The sequence below is a fragment of the Arachis ipaensis genome, chromosome B06 (genome assembly GCF_000816755.2).
Source record: "Arachis ipaensis cultivar K30076 chromosome B06, Araip1.1, whole genome shotgun sequence".
In the NCBI taxonomy this organism is placed as follows: Eukaryota; Viridiplantae; Streptophyta; class Magnoliopsida; order Fabales; family Fabaceae; genus Arachis; species Arachis ipaensis.
Genome location: NC_029790.2, coordinates 110,855,344 through 110,866,848, shown reverse-complemented (window position 1 = coordinate 110,866,848; position 11,505 = coordinate 110,855,344). Strand labels below are relative to the sequence as shown.

Genomic DNA, 11,505 nt, shown 5'->3' with positions numbered 1-11,505 from the left:
TACTCCAAGTTCTATGACTTGTTTCTTAAAACAAAGATAGTTTTTTTTTTATTATTATTATAAGACTCTATTTCTATTTTTGTGTTATAATTATTATTTTTATAAAATTATTTGTTATTTGAAAATGAAATTGAAAGTGTTAATTTTTATTTTTTTTTCATAAATTTGAGAGCACATATTGATATTATGATGGACAATTCTATTAACGTTAAGAATTTAAAAAATAATTACAAAAAAATTATGTTGTAATTTGAGTATTTGACTTTTTTTTAGTTTGACTTATGATTAAATTTTTATTTATTATTTTTTATCAAATTTAATTTTATTATTATTTTTTAAATAATTGTTAAGCAGACTAATCGACCGGCCCTACTAATTCGCCATAAAAAAGATGGGGTAGAATTTTAAGCCATTTATTTTGGAGTATAGTTGTCAGAACCGAACCGATGATCAAACCGGTTAAGTTGCTGATTTATTAGTTTAACTGATGGGTCAATGATTGAACTAGTGAGTCGGTCCTACTTAAATAAAAAATATAAAATAATAAAAAACTTAATATTAAATTTTGAATTAGTTAGCTAGAATAGTATCTTAATTTAACAATAAACAAGTCTTAATTAGTCAGTAGAGTACTACTATAATAGTATCTTAATTTAACACACAGTAGTAATAATACATGAATTATATCTAAGGAATAATTCAGCATTCATAAACGAATTCAGAACTGATTCAAAACCAATCCAAAACCAATTTAACTAATTCAGCAATTCAAAACTAATTCAATCACTTCCATATTTATTTCTAATCAACTCATAAACCAATCAACAATAAAATTCACAGCAATAATTAAAAAATTTTAGCAATTTAACAAATTCAGAAATTCAGCAATTCATAAACTAATTCAGAACTGATTCAAAACCAATCCAAAACCAATTCAACTAATTCAGCAATTCAAAACCAATTCAACCCTGCCATAATTATTTCTAATCAGCTCATAAATCAATCAACAATAAAATTCACAGCAATAACACAAGAAATTTCATAGGAAAAAAACTGAAACAACGAGTAACTGCTCACAGCAGGAAAGAGAGTGCAGCAGTGAAACACACCACGAAGAGAGCTCATAGCAGGAAGGTAATGGAGCACACCAGGGAAGCATAGCTCACAGCTGCAGGAACCACAGCTTGAGACAGAGACAAAGATGCGAGCGAGATGCAGGTGGCCAGAGGCAGAGACGTGAGACGCGAGCGGAGGAGAGTTGGTGGCGACAGAGGTGAAAAGAGAGAAAAAGAGCAAAGAAGAGAATAGCAGAGACTGGCGAGCAGCGATGGACGATGGCGCGACAACGAGAGACGTACAGAATCACAGACGCACCGACCCAAGGCAAGCGACCTACAAGGGTGCTTCACTTCGAGCTCGAGGGACAAGGAGGGAGGGACTGGGTTAGGTTAGTTAGGGTTTCTTTTTTTCTTAAAGCATCAGAAACAACGCTGTTTTGGGGAGTGGGTAAAAAAAGGAGATCACACCGGCCGGTTATTTAAAATTGTCGTTTCATCGATTTTTACCAAAATCGGTCGGTCCAAATCAGTTCTCACCGATTCTTTTCCTTACACGATCGAATAGCTTAACCGGACCGACCCTTGTGTCATATTCACTAATTTTTCGATCCGACCGGTTGGTCCAATCTGATTCTTACAACTATGTTTTGGAGCCCTTGGTAGGGTGGGACGAACTAAGTGCTTTGACACCCCTAGTTAGGCCTACCACGGCACCATATCCACAGCTCTCTCTCCCTACATATGTTTTTCTTCTTCATGCATCCATATATGATGTCTCACATGTACTAGGCCATAGCCAGTCAGTCAGGGTCACCACCAAGTACCAGCTAGGCAGCCTTCTACTATCCCTTCTTCCCCTTCTTCCTCATTAACCAGCCAATCTCACGAGTCACGACTTCTGAAGTTCTCCTCACGGCTTGTAAATCATGAGTAATTAGTAAATAATTAATCAATAAATTAATTATTTAAAGAAAATTAGAAGATTAAATTTTATAGTTTAACGAATAAAAAAATTAAAATATATATTTTGACACTAATTTTTAAAAATATTAGCCCAAAATTATGCCAACTGGCCAAATCGGTCGAATTGGACCCAAATGGGACCAAGCCCAACCATTAAAAATACACTCCACGCTTAGTGAAGCCTCATAATCAGCAAACACATCAAGAAAGGGGAGGGAGACACAGTGAGAGAGAAGAATAACTTTCCAAACCCTTGCCCAAATTCAATTTACCAAAACTTTCGATCCGAAGTTCCGATTGACGAGCCGTTAGTGGCCACGCGTTCGTCTTAGAATCCTCTACAAGACCCATTACACAAATTTGATAAGAAACTTGCGTTTTCTCACCCAAATTTTTTCATCTCAGTTTTGAAAATTTGAGGATTTATTTTGAAGAATTATGTGATTTTGGTGCCTTAGGATCAAATTAACCTTGTGGACTTGTTGAGTCTTGTCCCAAACTTCCGTTGGTAAGTTGAGGAACGTTTAATCCTTGTCAAGTTATCTAATTAGTGAACCCTATGGTAATTTTAGTGTTATTTTGTGAAATTAGATTGAATTGTATATTTTTAGAAACAAATTGGTGGTATTGGAGACTTGAAGTTGGCTTTAGATGCTGGAAAATCTGTTTGGTGAGGTCTTGGAGCCTTGGACTATTGAGGAACGGTGATAATTGTGACATTCTGGGCTTTAAGAGGAATCGACCAAGATATGATTTTAGTTTTCATAATTAAAATATAATGTAACGTGAAAACTTAGGCTAGTTGACTATAGGTTAAGTTGAAATGTATGAACGACTGAGGATTAGCAATTTATTGTTGGTGATTGTTGAATGGAAGGGTTGAGTTTGTATGTTGGTATATGTGGCATGAAAACTATGTATATGAGTATATCTGTTATTGATTTGAATTGAGGAATTGTGAATATGTATGTGTATATACGTGGAATTATTGAATAGTTGAGATTATTGACGGTGGTGTGTTGTAAAAAGAACGGAGGGTGTGGAGTTGAGTTTTGGTGATATTTTGGTTGTAAAACAATTGAGTTGTGATGGGAATTGTGTTGATGAATGTTATGGATGAGAGTTGTTTAATGTTTAATGTTTTGGGAATTGTATGATTATTTGAATACTGTTTGTTTTTGCATTGAAGATTTTGAATGTATTGATGAGATTTGTATAAAAAGATGATAAGAAGTGTATGGACATATGTAAATATGATTTTGGAGCTGTTTTAATTGCAAAATTATGATATAGAATTCATGATTTGGAAAGCATAGGAATGTTGGTAATTTTAACAAAATGGTAATTTTTTACCAACTTCGACGAGTCATAACTTGACTTCCGGACCCTTAATTTTTGTCAAACTATTTTCAAAAGAAAATTGGGTCCGTGAGATTCACGGCATTCGAAGAACGAATGAAAAATGTTTTAAAATGAAAGAGTTATGCACGTTTGAAGTGTGGTATACGAAAAGTGAAATTTGCAACTTTGCTGTTTTTGGAAGAGGAGGCATGCATAGGCGGATACCATGTCGTGTATGCGGAACCCTGTTTCGGCAGCATAAATGATTTTTTGAAATCTTACCAATTCTCTATTTTCCCAACCTCTTTTAATTACCCGTTAGGGTCCGATACCTAATTTTTAAGTCTAGGATAGAGGATGAACTTTAGAAAAGGGTTGAAAAGTGAAGGATTGGATTGAGAAGGGTGAATAAGTTGATGATTGACAAGAATGATGAGTATGAGATGATACAAGATATGAATGATGAATGAGTTAATGTGAAATCTTGAGGAAGTGCGGAAGTTTGAGAATCATATGAATGATTATAATAATGAGCTTAGGGAAACCCATGGATATATGATGAATGTGTTTGAGAAATGAATGATTTATAGTGAATTTATAAAAAAAAAAGGAAATTGATCTTTAAGCTTTGACCTGACAAGGATCGTGGTGGTTTACCACTTGTCCAGTGTCGAAATGTTTGTGAGGATATCTGTGAAGATCGTGGTGGTTTATCGCTCACAGAAGGTGGAGATCGTGATTATTTACCGCCTACATGTGTGTTGTTTTTCCAATTAAAGATCTTGCGAGGTTTGTGATGGTGTACCGCTCGCAATGGTGGGGTTCGTGGTGGTGTATCATCCGCCAGTTTTCAAGAGGACGATATCCGGGTTAGCTAACGGATGTGTCAGGTTCTAGCAAAGTAACCGACACGTGGGCTCACGGTTAGTAGAAAAGGCATGTATCATATGCATTTATGTGTCTTGTTTTGTTTTGCATTCTTGCGTTTGCGGAATTGAAATTCATGCTTAACTGCTATATGTTCTGTTTGCTGTATCTGTATCCTACTTGTGTTTGCTTTGTCTGTATTGTTTGTCTGTGCACCGGAGCTTTGGAGGATTGAAGGAAGGCGAAAATTAGGACTTAAGTTAGAAATGAATTAGAAATATGAACCTTAGATAGCCTACCCTGTTTATGATTTTCAATTTTAGTTTTAAGTTTGAATCTATTGTCGGAAGTTCTAGGATCGCCTCTGCCTTTTTCGAGACCTTATATGTTAGTTATGTGGGTACTGTTACCATGCTGAGAACCTCTAGCCCCATACATACTTTGTGGTTTTCAGATGTAGGATGTGAAACACCTCGCTGAGGCATTTTGGAAGCTTCTGGAAGCGAAGGACTCTAGTTTTTTTTGGGATTCCATTTTGATTTTTTTTGTATATATAGATACTTTTATATCTCCACTGTACATATATATTATGCTTTATCCCTCTTCAAAAAGAATCCAAAAAATTAACGACATATAAAGCATAAAGGATTTCAAACCGTGACAAAAAGAACTAAATATTAAATATATATTCTAAGAAAAATATTTTAGAGATAAGATCAAATTGTTTTGAAAAATAAAAAAAATCTAGAAATCAAATTTTCTTCGAATTTTTTGTGCACCTTGTAAATATTTATTCAAATGTTGCCACAAAAATTTGGATCAAATGGATAAATTGTTTGCTAAATACAAAAGTTTTTTGTTATTTATAAAAAACATAATCTTTATTGGTTATTTTTCCTGTATTTTCAAATAATTTAAAGATTGTTTCTTCGATAACATCATTTGGGACCTTTTTGTTGGCGCTTGAATCTTTCAACAATCAGGAGTCAACTCTATTTCTGAAAAATAAATGAAATTCTTATATTTATATTTGATTTGTCATCATTAAAACGAGAGATTGTTAGCTCCATATATCAGAATGAGTTTTGATATTCACAAATAAAAAATATAACCTTAAAATTTTTATTAATTTGTTACTAAGTTTGCTCAATCTCTGAAGTTTGTTACAAAATTAATGTTCAAACTTCAAAGTTAAAACACCTCAAAACACAAATGAGTTATGTACCAATCTCAAAAGCAAACCAAGCTTAATTCTTGGACCTCCAAAGCAAGGTACAATATGCGCCATAATCTCCTTGGCTCCAAAAGTGTGAGCATGCACAACAATTTAGGACATTGAAAAACTGTTTTCGACTTTTCGCTATCCACTATGCAAGTGCAAAAAAGACTACCATATTTGCTAAAGATGTACCAGGAAAAAATTGTATTTCCTAGACCTTTTAAGGAATCAGCTCACAATAATATAAAAAAAAGTTTACAACATCTCTTTAATAGGCTTAACTCTATAAATACAAGTCAAAGGAAACTATAAAAATATGAAAAGTATTTGTGGCAAAATATTGCCAATATTGGAGAGTTAGGCAGATAGTTTCTTTAATTTTGGGAATAGTTGGTTGCAGGAAGATATAGTTTGTTGCTCATTTTCTATCAGATTCTATTTTCTCAAGGTTATAAATACTAGAGCAGCTCTCATTGTAACTCACTTGATCAATTCATAATAATAAAACGTAGCTTTCAGTTTCACTCTCTATCTCTCTCTCTCTTTTTCTCTCTATGCTCTGCATTTGCTTGTTGATGTACTTTCTGATCTTGGTGTCCAACATCTCTTTCAGTCAGTTTGCTTTCAAAAATTTTTCCACATTCTTCATTCTATCTTCATTGCAAATTTCTTCTCAATTCATAAGAGTAAGTATAATACACTTGCAATCTAGGTTTTAAACTTAGTTTTTATGCTACAATAGATTCACAAACAAATTTAAAATAGTTCCAATGTTTTGATATATTCTAAAACTAGCTAGGATCCCAGAATATATGAAGTTTATTCATATACAAATATTAGTTGATCCATTAGTAATCAAGTTTAATTAGAGAAGATTTGATATAACATTATCTAAAATTTTTAGATAATTTTAGTTGATTTGAATCACAGTTTAGATCATTTTATTTGATCTGAGTTAAATTTAGTTTGAGAAGATTTAAGAAAATAATTTTTTTTTAACGCTTATTCAAAAATAGTGAAGTCAGAGAAGTGAATATGACTACTATCAGAAGAATATTTAGTTGGTTTTTCACATAATGATAGTTATTCATTCATGGTTTATCCATCATTTTCTTTCTTTGTGAACATATAGATTGGAGTTTAGAAGAATCATATTCGAGTTTTTCTCTATGCTCATCAAACAAGAAAAAATATAAGAAACAGATTTTTAATTAGTGAACACTAATCACCTTTAAGATTTAAGGTTAAAGTTTATAACTTAAGATCTAAAATTTAAAATAAGTAAAATATTTTTTTAAAAAATTAATGAATATTTTTTAATTAGTGAGCACTAATCACCTTTAAGACTTATAGTTAGATTTGTCATGAAGTGTTGATCTTTGCCTTCAAATCTATTTCTAATATAAAGAAATTCTGTTTTGAAATCCATAATTTCATTAATTTGTATGGCTTAATATGTGCTACATTAAATCCAAGTCAAGAAAAACATCAACCATGTCTTAGAACTCATACCAAAGCATAATTAAAATCCATAGTTGAAATGTCATCACAATTTGGAGTTAGGATATACCTCCTCTATATCCTCATAAAAGAGCTTCTTCAGATCATCAACAACGGATTGTTGCAAGCAAGTAGCAACAATGAAGCCATCACCACTTCCATTGTTCATAATGAAAGCCTTCCCATCCGAATTTATGCTTCCCGGAACCAAACAAACCGGCTTTCCCCACCCGAAATCCGCTTCATAAAAAGGAAAGTTAGCCCAACTCACAATATAAATATTCGGGTTCACCCTGGATTTTCCTCCTCCAAGATTATACAACTTCTCCCTCAATGAATTCATGTCCTTCTGATTAGCAATGTAAGCAATGGCAGACCTTACATACTCATCATTCATTCGCTCAATCGCTTTCCTCACGTTCCGAACGGCGTAGCCTAGAGGCTTGTGAACAATATCATCGAAGCAACATGTTGGTGTCACGGTAGGAAATGTTGCATTCCCAAAATAACTTTGAGGAAGATTTGGTTTAAATCTGTTCCTGCAATTGACCAATGCACATACCCTTGTTTTCTGGCCCCAATTACCCTCATTCTTCACCTTGCAAATACACCTCCATAAGTGACCACTTATGACCTCAAAACTAGTGTAAGGCCTACTTGAAGAAAGTGTTGATGAGTTTGAACCATTGCCAAAGCCATCTGAAACATGTAAAATTAATGGAACTGTGAATTAACAATGAATTTAGAGAACATAAATCGTTGATTGCAATCCATATCTCTAACAACACTGAACATAGGGGAGCATATCGTAGAAAACTTAACCAACTTTCTTAATTCTAACTATATCCCTTGTTAGAAAAGAGATGTTAGTAGAATAAATAGAAGAAAGATTTTACATAGAAAGATTAGTTAAGAACAATTTTTGTAAAGTATTTTTTTAAATTTGTTCAACTTCAATTATTTTCAATGATTTTCTTAATTAATATAAATATTTAAAAGTAAATAGTTATTTGCAAAATTAAATTCTCTGTTCTTTTAATTGGACTATTATACCTTTACTACAGTCATGATAACCCTAAAATATGAGTTATAAATTAATTTTGATGTAAAACTACATCCAATTATGTATCAAATCACTCCATTAACAAAAAATAATTATTTTTTAAAATTTAATAATAAAAATAATCCTACTAGATGTATATAAAAAATCAATTATTTGTATAAAATATATTCTAAAATATAAAACATATACTAACAAGGTAAAAACTCAAGTACAGTCGACTTTATGTGAAGTCGACTTTATGTGAAATTGATAACTGAGCTGTTAGATTATTTGACTGATTTAACTAAATTTTCATCTAACGGTTCTCAGTTATCATTTATCAACTTCACGTGAAGTCAACTGCACCTGAATTTTCACGTACTAATAATNTATTAAACCTTTACCACCATCATGATAAGCTTTCTTCTTAAGCATCTCAACTTGGCCTTTGGTGAGCTTTAACACAACAGTAGCAAGCTCAATCTCTTGTGGTTCTTCTTTTTGTTCTTCCCAAAGTGGCGGTGTTAGAAATTCAGCATGTTCAAATCTTGGACCCACACTCACACCAAGCGAATCCAACAACCCTCGATCGTAAAACGGAACCAAACTCGAATCCAAATCTTCACCTCTCGCCAATTTTGACCATGAACAAATGAAATTCCCAAGAGCGGCTCCGTCAACCACAGCACGACAAATAATCATCCCCAAAACGACGCCGTTGCCCGGAAGCCTCGTGAATTGTGCCGCCATCAACGGCATGTCGTCAATACGGTCAACGCTATAGTCAACCTTGGGCAAAAACTGTTCCAACAAAACATTGTTATCAAGGTTTTCGAGAAGCATGTCCAAGGTTGTATGATTATCGTGACACGTGGCTTCCAATAGTGTGACGCCCTTTGAGTTGCAGAGAAGTTGTAATCGACCGCCATGGATCCATCTGAGTCGACCGGCTAAAGGGTAGTAGAGATTCAAGGCTTTGCTGAGTGAGGCTCTGAGATTTTCCATTGAAGAAGAGGAATTAGAAGTGGTGTAGAGAGAAAGTTGGGATCCATGGTTTGGAAGCTTGGTTTGATCACAGTGTGACAAAGGGATTATTGTAGTGGAAGAGGAATCTGAGGGGGTTATCGTGTAAGAACGATCGATTGTTACTACCATTTTCTTTTCCTTCTTTGTGTTGACTCAGAGGCTCGTGTTGGTGTTATTGATAAATTTGGTTACTAACACATAAAAGGACAACAAGGTACTCTGTGTCTACACTCTCGAGGCATCGGAGTTAAATTAGACTTGAGTTAAGTCCTAATATTTTGAATAAAATACCTATAGTCGTCTTTGAGATTCACTCAAATATCCATATTAATTCTTAAGATTTCAATTTTTTTATTGTAATTCTTTAGATAGAACTTCGAGCATTTAAAGTGGTCTCTAGGTATATTTCTAGTGATAAGTCATCACCGAAGCACTGACATAAACTCAATTTACCACGCTGGAAGGCTCTCAATAGTTAGCTGAACTGGCAAATTTTTAATTTGTACCCAAATTGGTACCTCCTATTATATGTAACCCTAAATTCCTAAATTCATGACCCATAATAATCCCTGATGGTTATGCTTATTCCCATAAAGGTCCTTAAAATTTACAATCGATCCCCATAAAAATCCTTAACAGATATGCAGATAATGATTCAAAACGTGGGGTATATTGGTAAGAACGTGGGGTATGTTACTGTTGAAAAGTTATCATCAATTAAGTATTGAAGCCAAAAAAAACTAGAACATATAAGAAGAAATCTGTACCTCAATTTGCTTTGGTCAACTAATGCAATAGCAATTTATTTCCCTGACAATACGAGAATGGAAATCTCTCTTCCACTAATTAATCTACGCTGCAAAAAGATGGAAAGGTTTTTCTGATTAAATATTATAAATAAATGACAAAATTGTTAGTGAATAAAATGTATCTAGTTGTTAGTTTTCTCAAATCCAATAAATCTGGTAGACCACAACTTTATTTTTTATTTTTTATTTTTTGTGATAAAAACACCACTTTTATTTTTCTATTCTTATTAAAAGTGCAACTAATTTCCCACCATTCAATTAGTTCTTGTTAAAATCTAAGTATAACAATAAACCATTAATAGAAATAAATGATCCTAAAACTTCTTTTCTTCTCCAATAGGAATGGATCACAGAAATAGCATATCTAGTCTCACTAAATTATTAGACAATTCCTCCTACACAACATTTATCACAAATTTTAAAGAGGCATTTAGTCAAGCATGGAAACATTTTAGGCAAAAAAGTCTATCTTGCTGTCAAACTTAACTATATAGCAATCAATGGTGTACTTCAAGACAACACAAGCTTTGATAAATTTATTGTAGTATTAGTATGTTTTAACTCATATCCAAATCACTATCAAATAAAAACTCATCTCTTAAATTCATCTTACTACAAAGACTTAAGTGCATAAAGATAAAATTAAGATAAAAGCTCATTATTTATCCCTGAAATTTTTGAAATATCAACATGCTCTTAGAAAGATTATAACAAGTGGTCCTCAAATAGAAGTAATTAGTCCAGGAGTTACTACAGGACGACCAAAAAAAAAATCACCCCAAGATCAAGTGAATCTCTGAAAAATTAAACTAATATTTAGAAAACTATTCATAAGCTGGGATTTTTTTGTTGGCACCTTGGGTTGGGTAGGAGTCCTTAACACTGGTGGTGACTGTGTGACTTCAGATGTAGTATGAACTTTGGTGTTGGAGTGTGACATCAACACCTTAAGAACACATTTTTGAACCATATCCCTGTTTCATTCCTGTTTCATTCCAGTTAAATATAGCAACCCCACAAACCTCAGCCAACCTTTAAACCCTAGACACTACAACGACACCAAAACTCTCGAATCTCAGACACACAAACAACTTGCATATCAACAACCAACACTGAATCGAAAATGCAAAGTAAAAAAAAAAGGGAGGGAGATTACCTTGAATACGATCACAAAGTCCGAACCTCTTGTTTCTGGTGATGGAAGGGAAGAACAAAAATCTCTTACTTCTTCTTGTCTCAACTTTTTCAACCCAAGGGTTAGAACCCTACGGTTACGCTATTGATGAGTATACGAAGATGGAGTCAGAGGGTGGAAGAAGAAGAGGCGAGAAAACTGATATTCATGCTAAATAACGTCAAAACGGCGACATTTTTGGCTATCAAGGGCGAGAAACCAAAACGATGCCGTTTCAAAGCCCTCCAGCGTAGCAAACCGAGTCCACGTCAACGCTCCGGTGATGACTCATCACCAGAAATATACCCAGGGATCACTTTGAGTACTTGAAACTCTATCTGGAGGATTACAATGGAAAAATCGGGATCTTAGGGATTAATATGGGTATTTGCGTGAATCTCAAGGACGACTATGGGTATTTACTCTAATATTTTATTGAATCTCTTCTAAAAATTTGAACATTATTGTAAATTAATCTGAAATAAATCCATTAAATCAAATTAATC

General features: G+C 33.6%; 1 protein-coding gene across 2 annotated transcripts; it reads right to left on the bottom strand.

Moving 5' to 3' along the window:
• LOC107604985 (spermidine hydroxycinnamoyl transferase) lies at window positions 6,863-9,264 on the bottom strand. 2 transcript variants are annotated; one of them, XM_016306715.2, is made up of 2 exons: window positions 8,389-9,264; window positions 6,863-7,647 (listed from the first exon to the last, which is right to left on the bottom strand). In XM_016306715.2, exons 1-2 carry the CDS (start codon window positions 9,143-9,145, stop codon window positions 6,995-6,997), a joined length of 1,410 nt encoding a protein of 469 aa, XP_016162201.1. In that variant the 5' UTR covers window positions 9,146-9,264; the 3' UTR covers window positions 6,863-6,994. The 2 variants fall into 2 exon arrangements, with proteins under 2 accessions (XP_016162201.1, XP_016162202.1); XM_016306716.2 differs by having other exon boundaries at window positions 8,395-9,263.